We start from the raw sequence: 26715 nt of genomic DNA, 5'->3' as shown, positions 1-26715 counted from the left end.
GATTTCATTTGAAATCAGAACTAGATTCTTCAAATGGTCAACTGGATCCTTCCACTTTTTAAACTACACTCAGCCTTTTAAGTATATATTTTAAGACTCAGCACTGTGCAAGCTCCTGGTTGAGATGAAGATACTTTCACAAACTGTGATTACTTTGTTTGTGTGAAAACTTTGATTTTCCCAATGTGAAAGCAGTCCGAAAATTTTTAATTTCTATACAATTCTCATTTCAGGCACTTAAACACTTGCTGAAATGCCCAAGCTCAGAAGACAATGCAGCAATAGAAATGGCAATTGAAACTGTAAGTTAACTCTGGAATGAAACTTTCATGAATGCTAATTACTCTTTTAACTTTTTGAGGAAATTTCCAAACATTTACAAAAGTAGACCAAACAGCATAACAAACCCCCAGATACCCATCATGTCATTTCAACAGCTATCCGCACATGGCCAGTCATATTTTATTCATACACCCACCCTCTTTCCCTATATTATTTTAAAGCAAATCACAGACATCATATCATTTCGTTTGTGGATACAAAATCTATCTCTAAAAGATAAGAACCTTTGCATTTTCTTTTAGGTGTAACTTGCATACAGTAAAATGCGCGAATCTTAAATATGCAACTCAATTAGTTTTTTCAAATAAAATCTGTGTACACCTGTGTAACCTCCATCCAGATCAAGCTCCCCAGAAGGCCCACTGCTGCCTCCCAATCAGTGTTCCCCACCAGGGGTAACCACAGTTCTGACTTCTATTCTTATAGAGTGGTTTTACATGTTTATGAATTTCACGTAAATGAAATCATACATATGTTCTCTTTTGTGTCCAGTTTCTTTCAGTCAACATTAAGTCTGCGAAAGCATCTGTGTTATCGTGTGTAGCAATAGTTCATTCTTATTCATTGCTGTGTAGTATTCCACCATATGACTGTCACAATTTCTTTACCCATTATTCTGTTAATGGACATTTATGTTGCCTCAGTTTGGGCATATTATGAATAAAGTTGCCATATTGCTGTTTATGTCTTTTTGTGTACATAAGCCCTCAGTTTTATAGGGTATATATCCATGAGTAGAATTATTAGGTCACAGAGTATATATATATCTTCAGCAATAGTAGGTACTGCCAAACATTTTTTTCAAAGTAGTTGTACCAGTTTCACTCTACCAACAATGTAAAAGAATGTAGTTGCTCCCCATCTTCACCAGCACTTATCAGTCTATTTCATTGTAACTATTCTGATAGATGTGCAGTGGTATCTTGTATGGTTTTAGTTCATTTTTCTAAAGAATAATGAAAGTGAGCATTTTTTCATGTGTTCATTAGCCATTCAAATATCCTCTTTTATGAAGTTCTGTTCAAGTCTTTTTTCTAATTTTTAATTGTATCATCTCATTCTTACTGATTTGTAGGACTGTATTATATATTCTGGATACAATTTGTTTCATCAGATAGATACATTGTTGTAACATGTATCAGTACTTTATTCCTCTTAAAGCCTAATAATATTTAATTGAATGTGTACACACTACATTTATCCATTCATCAGTTGATACACATTTGGGTTGTTTCCACTTTGGGGCTATTATGAATAATGCTGCTGTGAACATTTGTGTACAAGTTTTTGTGTGGACATGTGTTTTCATTTCTCTTGGGTATATACCTAGGAGCAGAATTGCTAGGCCATATGTTAAGTCTATGTTTAACATTTTGAGGAACTGCCAAACTGTTTCCCAAAGCAGCTACACCATTTTACATTCCCAGCAACTACGTATTGGGGTTCCAGTTTCTCCAACAATAATTTCTTGATATTGCTCCTTTGCTCTTGCTGTTACCCACACCTTGGACGCCCTCCCTCCTGCACCCCTGCCTCCTACCCAACATGCAGGACCCACTTCACACGCCACTCCCTGTAAAGTTTTCCTGAACTGTCCTCTGGATGAAATTTCACCCTCCTTAGAATCCTGTAAGTACTCTGAACCTTACTTACTGCTGCAGTTAACCCCCTTCAGATTAGTAGTTCCTCAAGGTCAAAGGCCCATCTCTTTATAGAGTGTTTAGCACATTGTGGACACTCAATAAATATTTATTGAAACTACTATGTAGGTGATATTAGTTTCCTTCCCATTCCTTTATTCCTTTATCTTCTTTCCACCTTGAGACCCCTCCCCTGAAAAAAAAAAATCACCTTTACTTGTGACATGCATTTTCTCACAACCTGTGCATTTGTACCTGCTGATTCTCAACCAGAAGGCATAGCCCTTAATCATTTGAGAACATCTTTAAAATGTTCATACTTCACTCACTCCCACCCCCATCCTCTACACCTCAGGGTTCTGAAATACCTTCTTGGTGTGTGTGTTGGAGAAGGGGGCCAGTAATAGACCCCTAGTTGGGAGTCATCACCTGAGAGAACCCACGATAGGGATGGGAAAGATGGGTCTGTACAGCATCCGACGGTTAGCTTTGTCCGGGGCCTGCTCACCTCCTTGCAGTCAGCTTCTGCCTTCACCACTCCATAAACCTTCTCTAAAAGGTCCCCACTGATCTCGTCCTTGCTAAATACGGACGTCCCTTCTCAGCCTGCACCCTACCCCATGTTATGGCAGCATTTTACGCTATGATAGCGCATCTTTCTCGAACTTTTTACTCCCTTAGAACACTGCTCCTTCTGCCTTCCAGGTGCTCCTCCTGCCTTTCAGGTACTCCTCCGATGGTCCCTTCTCAGCCTTCTTCTCTGGCTCCTCTGCCCGTCAGTGGACGTGTCCTCAGCATTCTGTCTCCACCCTTCTTTTAATTCTGAGTGGCCACATCTGTTCCCTGCTGGCTCCCCTTTCCATCTATCCTAATGTCTTGGGTGTGCTCAAGTCCCTGAAATTCAAACTTAACTGGGCATCTTATATTTTTTTGTTTGCTTTATCTGGCAACACTGCCTGTTTGGCACCAGTCCAAGCCCTTTGTGTGTATTAACTTGTTTAATCCTTACAACAATTCTGTGAGTTGTTATACCAACAATTCTGTGGTATTATTTTTATCCTCTTTGAGGTCCCAAGAGTGACCTGCTCTGGATCACACAGGTTATCTTTTGACCTCACGCAGGCTGACCCCAAAGCCCTTGCTTTAACCATTTCTCCGTACGGGCTTATTCACCCAAAGCCACGCACAAAAGCCGTCGAGGTGATGAGCTCTACCTTCTCTTCCTTCCTTAGAGCAGTGGCGAGAGCAGAGGCAACAGATTGGTCAAAGCTTAGCTTTCCTACACTGGGGACGACCACGGTCAATGGAGCGTGTAGAAATTCTGCAGCCCAAGAGCCTCTGTCCCCACAGGTTCACGGCCACCTCTTCTGTGCTCAAGTCTACTGATCTCATCCTTCCTCTCCTGCACAAAGAACTTCCGAACTTTTCCTTACACTTTCCCGGAGGGGTGGCAAGCTAGGCCACATGTTGCTCTGTCCCTAATGAGTTTCCTTCCTTTTCCGGTAGCTTTTCTCACTGTATCGCTAATGTGACTGCGCTGTTCAGTGTTCCTTCTCCTTGGCTGAGCTCCAGTTGGGTTCTTGGCTCACCTCTTTTTTATAGACACAAGACTCTTAAGCCTCCTAATCTTGTCAGTAACTATTCCTACTATCTAAATCTAATACATTTCCGTCCTCCAATTTGATAAATAATTTCCCCGATCAACACTGCCCAACACGGCAGTGATTTAACTCAGAGCTTTATGGAGATGACTCTCAAATCCAGATTTCCAGGCCAAAGTCCTCTCCAGAACTCCACCCCACATTTCCAGCTGCCTGCCCTCTTCTGGGACCCTCTGGCCGTACTTTTATTTCTACTTTAAATTACACGTAGCCATATGCAAGCGCCTTTTCTCGGGGAGCTGCTGGAGATGAGGCACTTGGAGGTATATTGTTGTACAAGGTCCAGCTCCTGTGCTCAAGATGGCACTCTCTCCATGTCACAGTCACTTATCTTAAGAAAGTTTTTACTGAAACATCCAAGAAGTACATTCTCTCTGTGTGTAAAAAAAATACCACAGTATTTTGATACGGCAACTTAGAAAAGCTATAGCTTCTAAGGATGGATTTTTATTAATGGAGACTCTACAAATGAATGGAGACATACCCTGAGCTTACATCATGTTTCAGGCACTTGACTATAGGTATTTTTCCACAATTTTTAAATTTCGTCTCCTCAGTAGATTATTTGTCCTCCCCCCCAGCGCCGTCCACGACCACCCCTTCCTAAGTTTAAGATGCTGGACTTATTGTTTCTTTCTCTTCCTAAACAGGTTGGTCAGGCCAGAGATGAACTGCTGACCAGTCAACTGATAGACCACCTTATGGGGGAGAGTGACGGCATGCCTAAGGTACTAAAAGTGTTTTCGCCACTGAGATTCTCAAGTATCTTAGTTATGGTTTTACTTTATTCTGTTTTTATCTGTTAGGACTTTTGCATCATAGATGTAAAAAATTTTCTTTCTGGGTGCAGCTTTAGGTCATCTAGGCAGACCCTGAATTTTAGATATTGTGTACATTCACTCTTTGATATTGGCATTGCCCCCTGTGAAATAGCCACGCCCTTCTGGGTAACAATCCTCACCACCCACGATTTTTCTCAAATGTTATAGAGTTTTATTTATTCTAGGAACTATGAAAATGATTATCAAAACCATGAGTTAGCACTAATCCCTAAAAATCAGTGTACTTTGTTCATATTTCAGAAATTTGGGGACTTAATAAAAATCCTATTTACCTTAAAAGTAACTCACTGAAAATATAAAATAGAAATAAATCATTAAGAACATGTTTTCGAAATAGGTGAATTGGATTTTGTGCAGAAGTTGGTCTTCTCTCAGTCCTAAGGAGGACAGACTCCTTTCAGAACGCCCCTAGAGCCTTTTTTTTCACTTTTGCTTTGGTGTTTTAAGGGGATCTGCTTGTGAAAGAAACTCGAGTACAGTTGACCCTTGAATGACACGGGTGTGAACTGCACAGGTCCGCTTATACACAGATTTTTTTCAATAGTAAATACTATAGTACTACCCGATCTCAGGTTGGTTGAATCCGAGGATACAGAGGAACTGCAGATACAGAAGGGTGACTATAAATTAAACACTGATTTTCAACTGCGTGGAGGTCGGCGTCCCCTAACCCCAGCACTGTTCAAGGGTCAGTTGTAAGTGATTTGGATACAAGGTGCTGGAATGTCATAGCTGGAGAGGATTGTAGCCATCCTGATCCCTGAGTCCATTTTCTGTATTTTACAGATAAAGACACTGAGACCCAGGGAGGCTAAGTTAATCTGCCAAAGGGCACAGGCCCTTAAACTGTGCCGAACCACCTCACCTTATGTCCACTTATTCTAATAATCAGCAAACCAGCATCAAGTATGTGAAATCGTTTAGAGTTAACATAGGAATAGAAAATGGGCCAAAGAAAATTTTATAGGCCAGAAAAATTTATATAGGTGTAAAAATTTTTGAAATCTTGCGAAGTTGGTACATTGTATAAGAGCACCTTTCCGTTTGAAGCACACGAGAGAGAACTCTGTGGACTTGGGTTAGCACACAGACTCTGAAGCCAGACCACTGCGGTTCAGATCCTGGCTCTGGAGAGGTGCTGCTGTGTTTCAGTTTCTCATCAATGAAATTAGTACAGAATCGCACCTTCCTCCCAGGAAGGGTATGAGGATTTAAACGAGTTATTACTTCTAAGGATACTTAGAATATTTACCTGGCACATATTAAACCCCGAATAAATACTTGATAAATAATTCTTTGTTGGCTTTAAAAAAAAACAATTTCAACCCTCAGTTACTGGGAAGTGAATGTGATTCTAACTGAAATGCAAAATTTTAGATGTTTCTCCACTTAACAAATGCAGAAAGTGATGTTTCTCTAACGGCTTGTACGTCAGGATGCCAAGTACCTGTTCCGCTTGTACATGGCCCTGAAACAGTACCGAGAAGCCGCCCGGACTGCCATCATCATTGCCAGGGAAGAGCAGTCTGCAGGTAGGTCCCCAGTAGGCATGCTTTTCTCCCCAAACAAGCAGTAGAAGCCAGCTCCAGCCCCTTCTCTGTCCATTTCTAATCTAGGCTTGCTTTGAACCCAAAAAGCTAGGCGGATGGCCATTTCTGGGCTTCAGGGAAGTGAAATAATTCACCATCACAGAACAGCTCCACTGAAGCCTTCTCATGTTAGGTGCTAGTTCCTCTCCTCCTCACAGTTCTGTCTCCTGGACGGCGACTTCTCTGACCTCTCCAGCCCACAGACCCCCCTGCACTTTCACTACACTTTCTTTCCATCCCAGGTATTTGGCCTTAACAATATAAAACATATTACAAGGTGGAAGACGGTGTGGTATTCTTATTGACCTAGTTCTTTATAACACGCAGGGACTGTTTATAGAATCTCTAGAATGGTTCTGTTCATATCTATGCTCTGTAAATACTCATTGAAAAAGTCAGAATTAGTCTGACATCTTCACTAATTTTTGCAAGCTGATTCTTTCAGATGTTCATAAATATGGAATACAATTTTGGAAAATATGGAATCAAATCTCATTCTTTATTACTTAGTAACTTAATAAGATGATTAACAAAATCCACCTGTAAAATGGTGGCCCATAGAAAGTCCTCAGATTTCATCCTTTGCAGTAATGTCATCTTACCACCTCTTTTCAAGGAAACTATCGGAATGCACATGACGTTCTCTTCAGCATGTATGCAGAACTTAAATCTCAGAAGATCAAAATTCCCTCTGAGATGGCCACCAACCTCATGATTCTGCACAGTTACATACTAGTGAAGGTGAGGCCCTTTGAGTGACTTGGGACCCAGTCTGCCAGGTGCGCTAATCACCTGAAGGGCTTTCCTTCTGGGCTCCTTTCCATTGGATTAGAGCCATTTCCTAGATCTCTGTAGCGTTAACCGAAAAAGCAAGATACAGAATAATTATACAATATGCTGCCTTTTGTGTACCAAAAGGCAGAAAAATATATATTTTTTTCATTGTAAATAAAATTAGAAATATATTTTAAAAAAAACCTAGGAAAAATAGTTTCCTGAAGGGATCAAGGCATGGGGCAGAGGAGGCGTTTCACCAAACCCAGTCAGGGGAGAAGAGGAAGAACAGGTTTCTCCATATAGTATATCTTTTTATACTGTTTTGATTTTGAAGCATATAAATGTATTACTTGGTCAAAAAAAGATTTACAGAAAACATTTTTCTTTAACCAGAGCTTCCTAAGTTTATTAATTCTAGGATAGTGGATTTTATACAATTCCACTGTGTTTTAATACTATTTAGTTTTCATCTGAATATAAAATAGATATTCACTGAGAAAATTTAGAGAATATAGAAAAGTATAATGAAGAAATAACTTGCCCCCTTTAAATCCATCACCAGATATAACAATTGTTAACACTGTGTTGTATATATCCTCCATATTTCTAAAATACATGTGTGCACCCTTTTTTTTTTACATTAGGAATATATTTATGTCCATAAAAATCACTGATATTTTTTAATCAGTGATTTTCAATAAAAACAAAATAGAACATGCAAACCTGAAATACTTCTATTTACAATTTACATAAATATTATATGTGTGTATATATATATATACACACACACACATATATATGTATATACACACACACACATATTTATATACAGACACATATCTTTGTAAAAATACAGGTAGATGCCAACTTACATACTTTTCCAAATTTTCATTTATGTCAAAGTACATCTTCCCATATTAATGCTAAGTCAGTTTTCAGGCCAGACCACAAGAGCTTATGCAATTCTGAAGTTTTCTAGGTTACAGCAATCACGTTATGAATGGTTTAGATCCTAATTATGGTCCATAACAGCACTGCCCAATAGAACTTTCCGCAGTGCTAGAAGTGTTCTGTATCCACTAGCCTGGCTGTGGAGCACTTGAAATACAGATAGTGCAACTGATAAACTAAACTTTAAATTTTACATAATCTTAATTTTTATTTAAGTAGCCACATGTGACTAGTGGCTGCCATTTTAGGCCCCATAGGTCTATAGTCCTGATTGTAAGAGAAAACTTAGAATTCCAACTTGCAATCACCAGGAGTGCATTTCCCTTCGGAGCCACAGGGTGTCCCTTCTCTCGTACAGAAAGGAATAGAAAGGGGGAGGGAGGACTTTCTCAGCTTCAGACATCAGTGCTGGTGCCAATGTGCTGGGGGCACAGAATCCAGCCTTTAGGGGTGGAGGGGAGGATAGAAACAAGTTAGTGGAAGATGGGAACAAAAATAGGGATTGCTATAAGAAGCCCTCCAGGACCAGGGCTTTCTTCCACCAAAAGCCATAGGGATGGTTCTCGAGTCTTTTTCTTTTCCTCCGGCCCTAAGAGCTGGCCCATCACTTCCACGGGACCAGACATCCTCTTCCCCTTCCACTGAAGAGCACCCATGTTACTTTTCCCCTCTGCTCTAGTCTCTTATTCAAGCACCAGGTATTTTCAAGATTTTTAACTGCTTGTGGTATCAGAAGGGAAACTATTAGACCTTATCAAATAAGAATTGATGTAAAAATGTCACAGCCCTCTTTGACACAAAGGACTGGAGAAAGTCAGCCACATTTCAGGGGAAATGGAGACTTGGCTTTGGTGGATGCTTCCTCCCCGAGCTGAGACAGGGACTTTGGCTGAAGGACAGCCTGGGGCCTTTGCACATGGGGGGCTGAGCCGGGCAGTCTGAGGCCCAGGGAGTCAGTGGAGGGTGACTTTAGATTCAGTTAATATTTACGAATTACGTTGCAGTGCTCAGTAAATTATATCATCATCCACGTGCTTAGACCGGATGGATGTTACGCCTGGGAGTTGAGTTATTCTGTACTCACCCTTCACCTTCTCACCAAATATCATCAGTTCTGACTCCTCGTCTGTCTACTTCTCTCCATCCCCACTGCCTGCCCTCTGTGGACCGCTTCCTCTCACTGGACGACAGCAGTGACATTGTGGTCCGGCCCTGCCGACTCCCCAGCCTCATGTCATCCTAAGTGGACCCCCTCCTTTCATCACAGATCCCACTCGTACTTGCCTAAGCTCAGGCCCCTCCAGCCATCGTTGCCCCTTCCCTTACACAGGCAGCGCCCTCTTCCTATAGCAACTCATCCTCTCTCCTGCCTAACTCAGAACTCAGCTTTCAGGTCTCACAACAACTTGTTAGTCCCCCCATAATGGCCAGTAAGAGATGGACCAGGGATTTGAACTCATGTTGAGTGGTCTCAGGCAAAGTAAAAAGCAGAGTGTAGAGTAGGGGTGAGGCTGGTGACGCCAGGGGGCCAAGTCACAGCTGCTGGAAGGAGGATAAGGGAGAAACCCCAAGTGGCATTAAAGTAAGGCTGCAAGGAGCCCGTGACCACCTGTTCAGGGTCACAATCAAGGAGTTGTTTATTTGGGTGAATGAAACATGGATTAGGGTTAAAGTCTATAAGAAGAGTAAAATTTATCATTTATTTCAGATTCACGTTAAAAATGGAAATCATATGAAAGGGGCACGTATGCTTATCCGGGTGGCCAACAACATCAGCAAATTTCCGTCACGTGAGTACTGAGAGGAGCCCGTGGTCCCCATTTCTGCCTGACTGTAGCATGACGAGATCCTCCTCACTAACTCTGCCAGCCGCTGTCCTCTACACGTAGTAACTCATTTAATCCTCACAACAACCCCGTGAAGCGGTGTAACCGGCGTCTGTCCCCAAGACCACCCCCAGGTGTGATAATTCACGAGGGGAACTCACATAACTCAACATACAGTAGTGCTAAAGGTAAGATTTATTACAGGGAAAGGATACAAAGCAAAATCGGCAGAGGGGAAAGGTGCCGGGGGGGGGGCCCGGAGGTCAGGGGCGAGCGTCCACAGCCCCCCTGCCACCCCCCCGCGCAGTGAAGTCACACGGGACACACTCAGCACCTCCGGGCAGCACGTGGAAGGTGGTGTCTACAGGGTGCTTGTGAGAGACTCGGTACCCAGGGGTGGTCTTGGGGAGCTGGCCACGTCAGCACCGCCTGCTTGGCCTGTACCAAGTTTTCAGACTCCCAGAAAGCAGGTGCTCCGCATAAACCCTGTTGTTTGTACAAAAAGGCCAGGAACAGGCAGCCACTCTTCTCGGTTCTGGAAATGGCGGGAACTCTCCCAAAATCCAAGTTCCCAGATCCCAGTTTCAGGCAGATCCTTCTAAGGAAAACAGTCTCAAGATTGCACACAAGTGGCCTATTGTTATCTTCCCTATTTTACAGATAAGCAAACTGGGGCAAAAGAAGTGAGGTAACACTTGCCCGAGACCATACTGTCAGCCAGTAAGTCTGACTCTGTGTTCTCAACCACTGTAGACCATTGCCTCTGAAAAAGGTCCCAGTATTCTAAAAGACATGTCATTATAACATTTTTCAGTGATCAGATTTTGTCACATTCCATGACGGGGTCAACAAAGGTTTTCTGTAAAGGGTCAGATGTCGAACGTTCGGGGCTTTGTGGGCCACGTGTCTCTGCTGCAACTATTCAACTCCGCCATTTCGGCGTGACCTGTACATAAACGGATGAGCGTGGCTGTTCCGACAGAACTTTACTCTTTGGGACATTAACATTTGAACCTCATAAATCTTTCACATGTCACAGAATATTCTTCTCCTTTTGATTTTTTTTCCAGTCGTTTAAAAATGTAAAAGTCTTTCTTAGCAAATGGGCCATACAGAAACAGAGGGCCAGATTTAGCTCACAGGTCATAATTCACCAACCCCTGTTCTCTAAATGTGTTCTTTTTTGTTACATAATAAAGACTAAAATAATTGTACAGAATGCTGGCAAAGGGTGTGATAGTACAGGCATTCTCATGACTGCTGGTGGGAATGCACATTGTTGTGGCCTTTCTAGAAAGCAGTTTGGCAATTTGTGCTAGGAGTATTTTTTCTTTAAAGTCACGTTCTTTGAGCCAGTAATTTGACTTTTAGGTATCTGTCCTGAAGAAACAGGTGCACGCAGAGAGGTCAGTGCATGAAATTGTTCATCTCCCCACCCATTCATCAGCAGTCCTGTCAAATGCAAAAAACTCTCTCAGAGGCGGGGAAGGACGCACACAAAAGGTTACTGCGAGGGAGTGTGGGTCCTGGTGTTACAGGCCAAACACAGTATCATCAGGGGAAAGACATTGTGGTGAGCAGTTACCTGACTCCACTGCCGTGCCCTTTCCTCGTTAGTTAAACAGTCCATTTCTGGTTCTTGGTCAGAAGAAGCGAATTTAGAGATGTGCAATCCTGGCATCACGCCAGCAGAGGCAACGTGCTCTTCCCGCTCCTGTTTGTGTTGCAGACATCGTGCCGATCCTGACGTCTACCGTGATCGAGTGTCACAGGGCCGGCCTGAAGCACTCTGCCTTCAGCTTTGCAGCCATGTTGATGAGGCCCGAGTACCGCAACAAGATAGATGTCAAATACAAAAAGAAGATCGAGGCAATGGTCAGGTAGGCGGCGACAGCTGTTTCTACCATCTAATCGCACTTCACAAGTGTATCTTTCAGAACATAGCTGCTATTTTGTGGGCTGAACAAGAACACAGATTGGGGGTAGCAATTAGGATTGTACTCAGCTACCAGCACCTGGAAACCGAACGACGGCTTTATCTGACTTATCTGACTCATGCACAAGGCATCGTAGTCCAGGGCTGGTGGTGCCATGTCCCGATGTCACCGAGGACCGATCCCTCTGCCTTTTGGCTTTACCATCCAGAGCACAGAGGTTTCCTCCTCATGGCTGCACAGTGGTGGTTGTCATGGTGGGGTGACATCATGTACCCCATTCAACGCAGAAAGGAGGAGGGAAATTAAAAGATGAAAAGGTCTTTTGCCTTTTTAGTTAGGAAGGACACCACCCCCAGGACTTGCATTTACATCTCACTACTCAGCCGCGTGGCTACCTCTAGCTGAAAAGCATACTGCTGAGTAAAAACCAAGTTCTGTTGGCAAGGAAGAAGGAAAAGATGGCTATTAGGGAGGCAGCAAATAGCGTGTCTGCCACAGACAAAGAGTGGATATTTCTCAGTGTAAGAAACTTGGTAATTATACCGCCTATTGCCAAAAGAGACTCCATTTCGAAATCCTGTGTAGCTCCAAAGGCACATAAGGCATATCCTCACTTCAGAAAGCCTGGTTTTCAACAGGAAAACTAGGAGAAAGTAGCATTCATCTTTACAAAAGGAAAAATTAACTGCAATCCTGTAGTAGTTCTGTACTACCACTTGTTCATAGCGATGACATCTGGGGTACCTGTTAGTCCCATTTTGACCAGGGAACTCAGGTGTACCTGAATCTTGACCCAGAACTCTCTCATCTCAGCCAAGGGAGATGGCTACACCAGTAATGGCAAAGGGAAGCAAATACTACTTATTGTTAGCTCGGCTCATGGCAGAGAACTCTAACCTGGAGAGGGGCTACTTGGAACACTCCCTTTTTTTTTTTCAAAGCTGATACGCCTAAGTAGCTTCAGACCAAATCAGTCTGAGCCAACATACCTGCCATCAGGGAGAGTGAGGTGGGGAGAAAAAGCTAGAGCACATTTATCCCCCAGTTTCGTGCCACACCAGCCTAGGTGCCAGCTTGAAGAGGCGCTGGTTATTCTCTCCCCGCGCAAGAGTACTCTTAGCTATGAGGTCTAATACGGTATCTGCTGGCTGCATGTAGCTATTTAAACTTAAATTAATTAAAAGTGAATAAAATGTAAAACTTAGTTCCTCACACTCTCCATATTTCAAGTGCTCTGAGCTCCATGTGGCTCACAGCTACCGTATTGGAGAGCGCAGAATTAGAACAGTGCCATTGTCACAGAAAGTTGTGCTGCACAGCCCTGGACAGCCTTCACGACCTCAGTATACAAAGGGAAAGACAGAGAAGTAGCAAGGTCACTACTCCAGTGGCAAGGAAGACACGAGACAGCCAGACCCACCCGTGTTTTCTCCCACGTAATGTGCTGTGAACTCCAGCTCCCAGAGGTGGCCATGGAATGCTAGTCTGAGCAGTCCTCATTCCTCTCGCTCCTCCGTGGGCCGGAGCTTGTATCTCTAGTCTCAGAGTCTGACTATGAAGAAGTAGGTGCATTTCATGTGATTCTTCCTCACAGGAGACCTGATACATCCGAGACAGAAGAGGCCACAACCCCATGTCCATTCTGCGAATTTCTTCTCCCAGAGTGTGAACTTCTCTGTCCTGGATGTAAAAATAACATCCCATATTGCATTGCAACAGTAAGTTTCTTTATCATTATTTCCCTTTCTTTGCATATATATCTATAGCCCATTTGAATACTTGTGTGTCAATACTTTCTTCACTTCTGAAATAATCTTATCCCTCAAATTTCCTGCAACATTTAGCATACAATTTCATGGTCAACAAAGTTGAAAGTTATATTCAAGGCACATAATAACCTAAGTGAGTATCAGGAAGGCACTGTGGGGCAGGAGAGCACACACTTGGGGATCAGATGGTCCTAGGCTTAGATCGTCTTTCTGCCCCTTACTGGTTACATAACCTGGTGCGATTTGCTTTTACCTTGCTAGGTCCATCGGTTAACAGTACCTGCCTATTGAGGTAAACTGCAGGTTGACGAGAGGACATGTTTGAAGCCTTAATACAATTCCCGGCATGCTGTAGCACTTAATAAGTGATGGCTTTTATTATACACTTTAATATTAAGACCTATTATTAGAACAAATTATCAGATTATTTGTTCATCACTAGGCTAACATAAGCTTTATTTTAAAGGAAAATAAATCTAGGTAATGTCACAATATTGAAGATTATTCTCTTTATACATGAATCTGATAAATTTGGCTTTAGTCCTTTTGATGCCATTTCTTTCTAATCAATTACCCACCTATGTGAAATATCAATAATTTCATAATTTAGAGGTCTGGCTTTTAACTGTAACCATGTATTCTAATTGAATAATGGGGGGAGTTTTAAAAATAAAGATGAATTTTATTCTTCAATGTACTGTTTCCAGGGTCGACATATGTTAAAGGATGATTGGACAGTGTGTCCACATTGTGACTTCCCTGCACTGTATTCAGAATTCAAGATGTAAGTGCACATCATTTCACTCAGCCATACAGATTTATCGAATAATAGGCCTTTTATTCAACCACTTTTATACTGAGGTCTCTTTATTTGTTCATGTTCTTAAAAATCTCTAAAGACTCAAATTGTCTTCTTGGAAGAGAACCTTCTGTGATCTTTGAGAACATTTTCCTTAAATGGGATTTCACATGAGACTGAATATTCCTAATTCTTAAGTCTCATGATGAACATGTACTAAGAAGTAGAAAGGAATAGTTGCTTTTCACATCACAATAACCCAAAAGTAAAGGAATATTTAATCTACTCTGTCTTTCCCTCTCCAAACAGCATGTTAAACACTGAAAGCACATGTCCTATGTGTTCAGAAAGATTAAACTTTGCTCAGCTGAAAAAAATCTCAGACTGTACCCAGTACCTGCGGACAGAAGTGGAGCAGTGAGTGGCATGTGCAGGTAAGTGCCCGACCATCCACTTACCTTCCCAGGGCACGAGATCCACGGGGTGGACACAGCTTTACAGTGTGTTTTGCCATTGGCTCCTTTTTGTGCATCATGTAACTTGTCAGATTTGAACGAACAAAACTTGTCAGATTTGAAACAAACCTTTGATGTACTTAAAAAAAAAAAAAGCTAAAACGCAGGTTGTACAGTCTCCATGGTGACAAAGGTTATTTGGCCAAGCAGCAGCATGGATTCCAACCAAAACGTATATTATCAAATCACATGGGCTTCTTTTTAACCAGTCCATTAAAACTGTAGCTAGCTATTAACAGGGGGGTTTTTGAGTTCTATAATTCAGGAGAATATATTGTAAAAATTTTTGCTTCCAGAGGCTTGAAAAATCCCCATTTCTTTTTCTTTCCAAGTGTCATTTTTGTTGCCTGGAAGCAGCACAATACCCCTTCCACTCTCACTCCATTGGCAAGAATGTACTCAGAGGGCCACACGTACTGCAAGCAGAGGCAGGGAAACACAGTCTCCAGGTGGAAAGCCAAAAGCCCCTGCCAAAAACTCTTTAAGATTCTTTAATTAAAAGGAAAAAGTGAGACTAGTCCCTGACACAGCACTAAACATAGTTAAAACGAAACCCTAGGTTTTCACACGAAACCTGTCCTCGCAGTCTTCACTCCATCAGTAAACAGCAGCTCCATCCTACCAGCTGATCAGGATGGAAATGTGGACACCACCAATCCCCCAGTCCACGGGCAAGTCCTCTCAGTCCCCCTGCAGTGTATCTGGTTCCCTTCCTCAGGGGGACTTTTTATTGCACCTGCAAAAATAAAGAGCCTAAAAGACTCGACATGAACTGGGCCCCAGCCTCCTCCTCTGCTCACTATGCTGCAGCCCCACTGGCCTCTTGGCTGTTCCTTGGACTCCAAACTGCTTTCTGTAGCACCTGCAGTCTCTCACATTCCTGCCAGCAGCACCCAAGGGTTCTAGTTTTCCCACATCCTCACCAACACTTGCTGTTGTCTGCATGCTTGATTATAACCATCCTGGTAGGTGTGAAGTAGTATCGCATTGTGGTTTTGATGTGCATTTCCCTAATGATAACGATGTTGAGCATCTTTTCACGTGCTTGTCGGCCATTTGTGTATCTTCTTTAGATAACTGTCTTCAAGTCCTTTACCCATTTTTTTAACTGGGTATTTTTTCTTTTTATCGAGTTGTAAGAATCCTTAATATATTCTAGGTACAAGTCCTCTATCAGATACGTGATGTGCAAATATCCTATTCTGTGGAAGTATTTTTTTACTTTCTTCATAGCATCCTTTGATGTACAGAAGTTTTTATTATTTTGATGAAGTCCAATTTATTTTTTTTCCTTTGGCTGCTTGTGTTCTTCGTGTCATGTCTAAGAAACCACTGCTTAACCTAGCGTCACAAAGATTGACACTTAATGTTTCATTCTAAGAGTTTTATAGTTGCTGCTCTTATACTTAATGTCTTTGATCCATTTAATTTTTGTGTATGATGTGAGGTAGGGACCCAATTTCCTTTTGTGTGTGGATGACCAGGTGTCTCAGCACCATTTGTTGAAAAGACTGTTCCTTTCCTATTATTACTGGGTATTGCCTTATTATTGTTATAAAGGTTCTTTATTTGTATATTCTAGATCTAAATCTTAGTCAGATTTATTTTGCCGATATTTTCTCCCACTCTGTGGCTTCCCACTTCTTTTTCTTTTTTTTTTTTGTTTTTAATTTTTTATTTATTTATTTTTGGCTGCATTGGGTCTTCGTTGCTGTGCGTGGGCTTTTCTCTAGTTGCGGCGAGTGGGGGCTACTCTTCGTTGTAGTGCGTGGGCTTCTCATTGCAGTGGCTTCCCTTGTTGTGGAGCACAGGCTCTAGGTGTGTGGGCTCAGTAGTTGTGGCACGCGGGCTCAGTAGTTGTGGTGCACGGGCTTAGTTGCTCCGCAGCATGTGGGATTTTCCCGGACCAGGGACCACTTCTTTTTCTTAATGGTCTTTTTTTTTTTGGAATATAGTTGATTTATCAACTATACAATGTGTTAGTTTCAGGTGTACAGCAAAGTGAATCAGTTATACATATACCTTAATGGTCTTTTGATGAGCAGATTTTGATTCTGATGAATTATAATTTATCATTGTTTTATTTTATTATTACTTTCTGTGTCTAAGAAAATTTTTGCCTACTCAAAAGTCAGGAGCATATTCGCCTATGTTTTTTTCTAGAAGCTCTGGGTCTGTGATCCATCTTGAAGTTATTTTTGTTTACAGTATGAGGTGGGGATTGAGATTCTTTTCCCCCTCAAGTAGATATCCAGTCTTCCAACACCATTTGTTGAAAAGTCTTTCCTTTCCCCATTGAACTGCTTGCATGCCTTTGTTGAAAATCAGCTGGGTTTTAAAAATGGGTCTACTTCTGGACCCTCTCTTCTTTTCCATTGCTCTATTTGTCCCCTATTTTTACACTATACTGTCTTCATTACTGTGACGTTATAGCATATCTTAAAGCCAGGTATTGTGGATTCTACAACTTTGTCATTTTTTCCAAGACTGTTTTGACTACTCTTACTTCTCTCCATTTCTCTCTAAAATTTTAGAATCAGTTTGTCAAATTCTGTTTTAAAATCTTGCTCAAATTATGATTGGGATATGTTTATTTTTCTGTTGCCACATATTATGACATATTTAGCATCTTAAAACAATATACATTTAATATTTCACAACTTTTTTTTGAGGTATAATTATCACCTTGTATTAGTTTTAGGTGTACAACATAATGATTTGATATATGTTTACACCATGAAATGATTACCACAGTAATTTAGTTAACATCCATCACCACACAGTTACAATTTTTTTTTAATTGAGAACTTTTAATATCTATTCTCTTAGCAACTTCCAAGTATACAGTGTTGTTAACTGTAATCGCCATGCTGTATATTACATCCCCAGGACTTACTTGTAATTGGAATTTTATACCTTTTGACCACCTTCATTCTGCCCACCCCCACCCTCTGGCAACCAACAAATTGTTCTGTATCTATGAGTTCAGTGGGGGTTTTTTTTTAATTAAACATGTAAGTGAGATCATATAGTATCTGTCTCTTATTTCATTTACCATAATGCCCTCAAGGTCCATCCATGTTGGTACAAATGGCAGTATTTCCTTCTTTTTTATATGTATATACACATGTATACATATACACCACATATTCTTTATCCAGTGCCATTTTCTTTATCCAGTATTAGTGGACACTTAGGTCACTTCCATGTCTTGGCTATTGTAAATAATGCTGTAATGAACACTGGGGTGCAGATACCTTTTCAAGGTAGTGATTTTGTTTCCTTCAGATAAATACACAGAAGTAGAATTGCTGGAACATATGGTAGTTCTATTTTTAACTTTTTGAGGAATCTCTATAGTGTTTTCCATAATGGCTGCATCAATTTACATGCCCACCAACAGTGCACAATGGATACCTTTTCTCCATATCCTTGCCAAGACTTGTTATTTCTTGTCATTTTGATAATAGCCATTCTAACAGGTGTGAGGTGATATCTCATCGTGGTTTTGATTTGCATTTCCCTGATTAGTGATGCTGAGCACCTTTTCATGTACGTATTGACCATATGTGTGTTTTCTTTGGAAAAATGTCTATTCAGAGCCTTTGCCCATTTTTTTAATTGGATGTTTTTTTCTATTGAGTTGTATGAGTTCTTTATATATTTTGTATATTAACCCAAATTATCAGATGTATGATTTGCAAATATTTCTCCCATTCCATAGGTTGCCTTTTCATTTTGTTGATGGCAACTTTTTAGATTGATGTAGTCTTACTTGTTTATATTTGCTTTGTTGCCTTTGCTTTTGGTGTCACATACAAAAATACATTGCCAAGACCAATGTCAAGGAGCTTACTCTCTATGGTTTCGTCTAAGAGTTTTATGTTGTCAGGCCTTATGTTCAAGACTTTAATCCATTTTGAGTTAATTTTTGTGTATGGTGTAAGACAGTGATCCAGTTTCATTCTTTTGCACGTGGCTGTCCAGTTTTCCCAACACCATTTATTTAAGAGACTGCCTTTCCCCATTGTATATTCTTGGCTTCTTTGTCATAAGTTGACCATATATGCACAGGTTTATTTCTGGGCTCTCTATTCTCTTCCATCAATCTGTGTGTCTGTTTTTATACTGATACCATACTGTTTTGATTACTATAGCTGCATAATATAGTTTGAAATCAGGAAATGTGGTGCTTCCAGCTTTGTTCTTTCTCAACATTGCTTTTTGGCTGTTCAGTGTGTTTGTCGTTACATACAAATATTAGGATTGTTTGTTCTATTTCTGTGAAAAATGCCATTGGAAATTGACAGGAATTGCATTGAATCTGTAGATTGCTTTGGGTAGTGTGGACACTTTAACAATATTAATTCTTCCAATCCATAAGCATAGAAAATCTTTCCATTTATTTATATCTTCAGTTTCTTTCATCAGTGTCTTATAGTTTTTCAGTGCACAGGTCTTTCACCTCCTCGGTTAAATTCACTCCTAGGTATTGTATTCTTTTTGATGCAATTGTAAATAAGATTGTTTTCTTAATTTCTCTTTCTGATAGTTCATTATTAGATACAACAGATTTTTGTATATTGATTTTGTATCCTGCAATTTTGCTGAATTTATTAGTTCTAACAGCTTTTTTGGTGGTCTTCAGGGTTCCCTATATATAATATGTCATCTGCAAATAGCGACAGTTTAACTTACTCCTTTCCTATCTGAATGCCTTTTATTTCTTTTTCTCGCCTGAAGGCAAGAGTGACATCCTTGTCTTATTCCTGATCTTCGAGGAAAAGCTTTCAGCTTTTCACCATTGAGTGTGATAGCTGTGGGCTTGTCCTATATGGCCTTTATGATGTTGAGGTATGTTCCCTCTATACCCACTTTTGTGAAAGTTTTTATCATGAGCAGATGTTGAATTTTGTCAGATGCTTTTTCTATATCAAGATGATCATATGATTTTTATCCTTCATTTTGTTAATGTGGTGTATCATCTTGATTGATTTCTGGCTGTTAGACTATCCTTGCATTCCTCCAATAAATCCCACTTGATTATGGTGTGTGATTCCTTTAATGTATTATTGAATTCAGTTTGCTAATATTTTGTTGAGGGTTTTTGCAACTATGTTCATCAGAGATATTGGCCTGTAATTTTCTTTCTTGTAGCTTCTTTGTCTGGTTTTGGTATCAGAGTAATGCTGGCCTCATGGAATGAGTTTGGAAGTGTTTCCTCTTCTGTTTTTTGGAAAAGTTTGAGAAGGATTGGTATTAATTCTTCTCTAAGTGTTTGGTAGAATTAACCAGTGAAGCCATCTGGTCCTGGATTTTTGTTTGTCAGGTTGTTTTTGATTACTGATTCAATCTCCTTGATAGTAATTGGTCTAATTTTCTATTTCTTCATGATTCAGTATTAGAAGGTTGTATGTTTCTAGGAATTTATCCATTTCTTCTAGGTTGTCCATTTTGCTGGCATTATAGTGTTTCATAGTAGTCTCTTTTGTATTTCTGTGGTATCGAATGTAATATCTCCTCTTTCATTTCTGATTTTGAGTCCCTTTTCTTGGTGATTCTAGCTAAAGGTTTGTCTATTTATCTATCTTTTGGGGGGAAAAAAATAGCTATTAGTTTTATTGAACTTTTCTATTGTCTTTTTAGTCTCCATTTCATTTATTTCTGCTCTTTGAGATTTCCTTCCTCTACTAACTTTGGGCTTAGCTTGTTCTTTTTCTAGTTCCTTAAGGTGTGAAGTTTATTTGAGATCCTTCTTGTTTCTTAATGCAGGTGTTTATTGTTATGAGCTTCCTTCTTAGAAACTGTTTTTGTTGCATCCCAGAAGATTTGGTATGCTGTATAGCTGTACCTCAGTATTCGTGGGGGATTGGTTCCAGGATCCCTAGTGGACACCAACATCCACGGATGCTCAAGTCCCTTATATATAATGGTGTAGTATTTGAATATAAACTATGCACATCTTCCCGTATACTTTAAATCATCTCTAGATTACTTATATTACCTAATACAATGTAAATGCTATGTAAATAGTTGCCAGCATGTAGCAAATTCAAGTTTTGCTTTTTGGAACTTTCTGGTACTTTTTTTTTTTCCTGAATCTTTTGATCCATGGTTGGTTGGATCTGTGGATATGGAACCCACAGATATGGAGGGCCAACTCTATTTCCATTTTCATGTGTCAGGTATTTCTTTTATTTCTCTTTTGATTTCTTCTTTGACCCAGCGGTTGTTGAGTAGCATGTTTGAATCTCCACGTATTTGTGAATTTTCCAGTTTTCTTCTTGTAATTGATTTGTAGTTTCATACTTTTGTGGTCAGAAAAGATGCTTGATATGATTTCAGTCTTCTAAATTTATTAAGACTTGTTTCGTGGCCTTACATATGATCTATCCTGGAGAAATGTTCCATGTGTGCTTGAGAAGAATGTGTATTCTCCTGCTTTGGGATGGAATGTTCTGTAAATGCGTTAAGTCCATCTGGCCTAACATGTCATTTAAGACCAATGTTTCCTTATTGGTTTTCTGTCAAATGAAAATCTATTCACTGATGAAAGTGGGATAATGAAGTCCCCTCCTATTACTGTATTGCTCTTTCTCCCTTTAGATATGTTAATATTTGCTTATATTTAGGTGCTGCTAATGTAAATAAAAAATACTTACAAATGTTATATCCTCTTGTGGATTGATCCCTTTATCATTATATAATGGCCTTCTTTGTCCCTTCTTACAGTCTTTGTTTTAAAGTCTATTTTGTCTAAGTATAGCTACTCCAGCTTTCTTTTGGTTTCCATTAGCATGGAATATCTTTTTCCATTCCTTCACTTTCAGTCTGTGTGTCCTTAAAGCTGAGTGAGTCTCTTGCAGGCAGCATATAGATGGATCTTGGGTTTTATCCATTCTGTCTTTTGATCAGAGAATTTATAATTATATTTAAAGTAGTTATTGATAGATAGATAGGGACTTGCTGCCATTTTGTTCATTGTTTTCTGGCTGTTTTGTAATTCCTTTGTTCCTTTCTTCTTTTCTTGCTCCTTTTTCTCTTTTTGTGATCTGACAATTTTCTGTAGTCATATGCTTAGATAGATTCCTTTCTCTTTTGTCTACCATAGGTTTCGCTTTGTGGATACCATGAGACTTACTTACATAAAATATAACAGCCTGTTTGAAGTTGATAACAACTTAAGTTCAAATGCATTTTTACTCTCACCATCCACATTGTTTGTGATGTCACAATTTATATCTTTTTATCTTGTGTATCCATTAACAAATTATTATAGTTATTTTTACTATTTTGTCTTTTAACTTTCACACTAGATTTATAAGTACCTACCATTACAACATTAGATTATTCTGAATTTATGTATTTAACTTTACCTTTGAGATTTACAATTTCATATATTTTCATATTATTAATTAGTGCCCTTGTGTTTCAGCTTAAAGAAGTCCCTTTAACATTTCTTGTAAGGCCAGTCTAGTGATGATGAACCTCTTTAGCTTTTCCTTGCCTGGAAAACTTCCTCACTCCTTCAATTTTGAAGGATGGCTTTCCCAGGTAGAATATTCTTGGTTGGCAGTTTTATTCTTTCAGCACTTTGACTGTATCAGGCCACTCTCTCCAAGCCTGCAAAGTTTCTGCCAAAAGAATCTGCTGACAGTCTTATGAGGGGGAGGGGGTTCCCCCGTACATAACAAGCTGTTTTCTTTTGCTGCTTTTAAGATTGTCTTCTTCTCTTTAACAACTTCTGGCAGTTTAATTATAACTTGTCTTGGTATGGGCCTCTTTGGGTTGAGTTGCTGAGCACTAACTTAACTTTGCACTTTCTCATTCTTCTCATTAAGGTGGCTGTTATCATCATCCTCACTTTATAACAGAGGTTCAACAGCTTGCCCATACAGTTTTAGTCAGTTGAAAAGCCAAGACTGAAACTCAATTACAGACTGGAAATTTCTTACTTGAATGTAGTGATCCTGCTCCACATTCCAGAAATGAGCAAAAATAATATCTTCTTTATTATGCTTGGCTTTATTACTAAATGCTAGTAGTTACTTGAAACCCTTCTAAAAGCATATGGGTTTTTGTTTTTTATTTTTTTGTCCTTTCTAGGTATTTATTATGGTCCTGAGAAGATACCATTTTTCCACAGGAGGCTGTGTTTCTACCCCTGGCAGATTTCAAGATGGTCCTTCCTGAATACAGAAAAAACAAGGTCACCTCTCCAGGTCACCACTTTCAACTTTTGTAGAGTGGCAAACAAACAAACAGTGACATATATATAACATGCTGTTTATTATACTCTGTATATTTCCTCTTCTGAGTCTTACATATTCTATGCTCTATACTGTTAATAGTAACCTATGACATAACTGTAAATATTCAGCTTTTTGATATCTTTTCTATTTTGAAATACCTACTTTAAAATAAACTTATTGATTAGATATTTGTAATGTTTTCCCAGATTTAAAGACAGAAAAAGAAATAAAGGAAGATAGCTTTAAACCATACCGTGAAGTTTGGGCAGCACAGATATTAACAGTGTTAAAAAGTTTGAAGTGAGAGGCTTACACAAATCAAGGCTATTTAGCAGAATCAGTCTGAGAATAAAAACATCAAAAATCAGTAAAATCAGCATTTTTAAAGAATGAAACTATAAGCTTATGTTTCTTGAGTCATTATACTAACTACATAGTATGGAATTCCTGTCACAAAATTAAATCATTTGACTTCCCCTGAAGACGTACATTATTCAGAATCTTCCCCAAGGTGGTCGGAGGGTTCCTTTCCCATGTCACACACACCCAATACTATACATATCAGTATATGCTTCCTTGCCATCCAAAGCCAAAGTACCAAAGTCTGAGCAGCTGACAGAATCATGTAGCCTAACTAACTCTGAGTGTATCATCAGATGATATGATTTTACAGTATAGCCACCAGCATTCTGAGCATTACAGAGGTACCTACAAGCCTAGGGTAGAACCCAAAGTGCCAATAAAGTTTTACAGCATCCAGGTATCCGTATGCATGCCTCCAGCTTTATGTTTTTCCTTCCCAAAGGCTGGCTAGAGGCCCTGGCCTTCCTAAGTAAGTGATACAAGTCATTACCATTAAACCCACCCGTGGTCCCTTTGTTTTGTGTTATCACTTGAGGGATGTTGTAAGGTTACAGGAATAATAAGAGCCATAGGCACTTGGGATCTGTAAGGGTAAGCACATTATATTTTGGGAGTTAGTTATGGGCCTTAGACATTCACTAATGAGCATAATTGTACCAGAACTTATTTAGGAAGATACTCCTCCTAGTACACATAACTATGTGCTCCTTATTAATAACTTCAAGAGGCCCAATAATGTTGCTGTAAATAATACACTGATAAAACTTAAAAAATGAAGGATGAAGTAGTATTAGTAATAAAGTAGTAGTTTGTTATAGACTACCAAATGGCCAAGATTCAATGGATCGCAAAGAAAGCATGTATACAGTTTTAGGCTGCAAGGATGATGTGTGGCATCCAGTGGCTCCAATAAGGATTTACTGGTTGCTCCAAATCATAATGAACAAGTAAAGGACACTATCTGTTGTTCTGGCTGCAAGGAGATTACAGTCCCTTTCCTGGGAAGCACAGAGCAAGTAGGCAGATATGACTTGCATATCAAAAAGCAATAGAAATGGAAAAATACACATAAGAAGTTTATGCTCACCCCACTGGTGAGGTGAGGCAGTCGTCAATCAAGAAAATCTTCACTGAAGCAGAAGTTTCAAGCAGGGCTTTTAACAAAGAGAGGGACGTGGCTTAGTAGGCAAAGGCTTAAGGCAACATTTTATTCCCATAATGAACTTAATCTACATGAAAGACATTTTTCACACTGGTAAATACATTTTAAATGTCTCAAGAACTTCCTCTCGCCTCCCAAACAAGACTATCAGTTCCTTAAAGGCAGGGAACAGAATCCTGATTTTACATTCCTTTTAGCACATACCTCGAAGAAGTAGCACATACCCTTGAGCATTTACTGACAAGATTAAAGAAATTGCTAGACACCCAAATTCCAGACTAGTTCCACAGCCTCAGGCCCCTCAACAAGCAGTTACAGGTACAATCTAAAGTTCCAGTAGGGTTTGTGGAATCTGTCAGGACAGAACTGGATCCCTCAGGGACAAAGTAAACAAAAGCCATTTTAGTTCATTTAGTCCCAAACCAGAGTGAGGATAAGAGTTTGACCCAGCCTAGGCCCCACTGGTTTTAAACTAATGAGTTGAAACGCTGGAAGGCTAGGAATGTCTGACAATCTTTCTGCAGCCACAATACCCTCTAATAATAACAAACAGGCCTCTCCACGAAATTCTGTTCACACCAGAGGTGTGGTTGACACTCATAGGGGTAATGAACTTGGGAATTATAGAGTTCTGACTCTTCAACTGCCAAAGTTATGTTTCACAGAACAGGTTAGTAGGAATACAGTTAGCTTTTGTATCCAATCATTTGCAAATTAATAAGGAAAAAATATACCAACATAGTATCTTACTGTACAAGATGACAATCTTAAGAATTTGTACATGTATCATGTGAAACATTTTTATTTCTAATTTCTATTTTGCAAGATATTTGACAATGTACAAAGAATACCCAGTTCTAGGTGGTGATTGTTTTGTATTTTGATTTATTTACAAAATTTCTCCACATAATAGTAACTAACTACTCTTTTTTAAAAATCGGCATTGCTCCTATAATGGCCATTAGGATAAATTCTTAAGCCTACAAAAGCCGCCTTAGTACCTCTGTTCCCAGACATATTACTGTTAACTAAAAAAAATCTGACTCCAAAGCCCACATGTAGTTTCTAATTCTGAATATACAGTCGTTTTGAAGTACAATCTCATTAGATTGACAGGGGACAGTGGAGGACCCAAGCAGTCCTATCAACCTCTATAAGAGGTGTACATCAGCCTACTGTTTACATCCTTCTAGCTGTACCACCGTTTATTTGTAATGGGACCATGAGGTTGCCCCATTACACTAAAACATGGTTCCTTTGGAAAAACAAGGCATTCTCTAAGACCAGCTAGACTGGTCAGCAGGTTGAGTAAAAAGTAGCGGTCAGCAGTGAAAAATGGTTTCATTTCTTTGAACTTTTTCCTTTTCCTTTTCTGGACTCTTTTTCTGATTTTGAAGGCTTTGAAGATTTTGTCTTTTTCTGTTGGGAGGGAAAGATGCACAAAATAGTTAGTAGCTGTGTTTATGAGTAAATGAAATAAGTTCATCTCTACAATAAATCAAATCTTTACCTGCAACTTAATAAAGAAGAAAGGTTGCAAACACCTAGATCTTGAACTACGGCTACCCCCGATGAGCTTACTAATAACAACTGGCTAGCTGTAGCTCTGAACTATTGGAAAGCTATTTAGACCCTAGAACTAGGATATGTTCCCCAGAACACCGATATATTTAGGAAAGGCAAAATAAGCAAGAGATAATTTACACACACGGTAATGTTTTCATGAAGAATTTCCTTTTCTTTCAGTTTCAGATTAGAGATCCAAACACACTCAGTTTGAGCAGGGGAGGGAGCAGACTTCTTATGTCTGCACAAGACTAGAGAGAGCCACACTGGAGAAGGCCACTATTCCCACCCCTGCACATACAAAACAGAATCGAGGGGCAAGAATGATAAACGCGCACACACTCAGGACAGAAGAGGATACAAACTAGATTCCTTTGCCTCAGCCAATGGTAAACAGGGGGCTGACACCATAAATGATTTTAATCCTTCCTAGCAAAAGATGAGGATGTTTTGCCCTGGGAAACTTCTATGGGCAGTTCAACAGCTGTAGCAAAAAATCAATAACAGAAAGGAGAAATGGTTTCATTCAAAAGCTTTTCTTGATTATGCTATGAAAATGTGTCTGTGGGTAAAGCACACACCAATGGCAAATAAAAAAAAATAGTCCTTTTTCCAACAGAGCATATGACCATCAATATGATGGCCTATTTTTTTTGCTGTCTGGCTCTTCCACTGTTACAAGAAGCTGACTGTTTATAAAAATGAAATCTACACCTTCTTCACC

At 39.7% G+C, this 26715-nt stretch overlaps 2 protein-coding genes across 20 annotated transcripts in view; one reads left to right on the top strand and one right to left on the bottom strand.

The window, feature by feature from the left end:
- The window catches only part of KLHL5 (kelch like family member 5), a 187984-nt gene extending 164898 nt beyond the window's left edge, over positions 1-23086 (top strand). For 10 of the 12 annotated variants that reach the window (XM_082390390.1, XM_082390380.1, XM_082390391.1 and 7 more), the window contains 10 exons: positions 234-302; positions 4294-4371; positions 5921-6017; positions 6691-6815; positions 9511-9592; positions 11358-11508; positions 13160-13283; positions 14042-14118; positions 14443-14567; positions 22755-23086. In XM_082390390.1, coding sequence (XP_082246516.1) covers positions 234-302; positions 4294-4371; positions 5921-6017; positions 6691-6815; positions 9511-9592; positions 11358-11508; positions 13160-13283; positions 14042-14118; positions 14443-14554 — 915 coding nt within the window. In that variant the 3' untranslated portion in view covers positions 14555-14567; positions 22755-23086. Of the gene's footprint in view, positions 1-233; positions 303-4293; positions 4372-5862; positions 6018-6690; positions 6816-9510; positions 9593-11357; positions 11509-13159; positions 13284-14041; positions 14119-14442; positions 14568-22754 lie in introns of those variants that run through there. The other 2 variants (XM_082390392.1, XR_014244094.1) reach the window with 2 other exon arrangements.
- Positions 23087-24442: 1356 nt separating this feature from the next.
- The window catches only part of RFC1 (replication factor C subunit 1), a 73294-nt gene continuing 71021 nt past the window's right edge, over positions 24443-26715 (bottom strand). For all 8 annotated transcript variants that reach the window (XM_082390490.1, XM_082390488.1, XM_082390486.1 and 5 more), the window contains one exon: positions 24443-25844. In XM_082390490.1, the coding sequence (XP_082246616.1) occupies positions 25767-25844 (78 nt within the window). In that variant the 3' untranslated portion in view covers positions 24443-25766. The remainder of the gene's footprint in view (positions 25845-26715) is intronic.

This window comes from Balaenoptera borealis, assembly GCF_965194805.1.
Source record: "Balaenoptera borealis genome assembly, chromosome: 4".
Lineage (NCBI taxonomy): Eukaryota > Metazoa > Chordata > Mammalia > Artiodactyla > Balaenopteridae > Balaenoptera > Balaenoptera borealis.
Note: the sequence above shows the minus strand (reverse complement) of the source record. Positions and strands in the feature narration are given on the sequence as shown.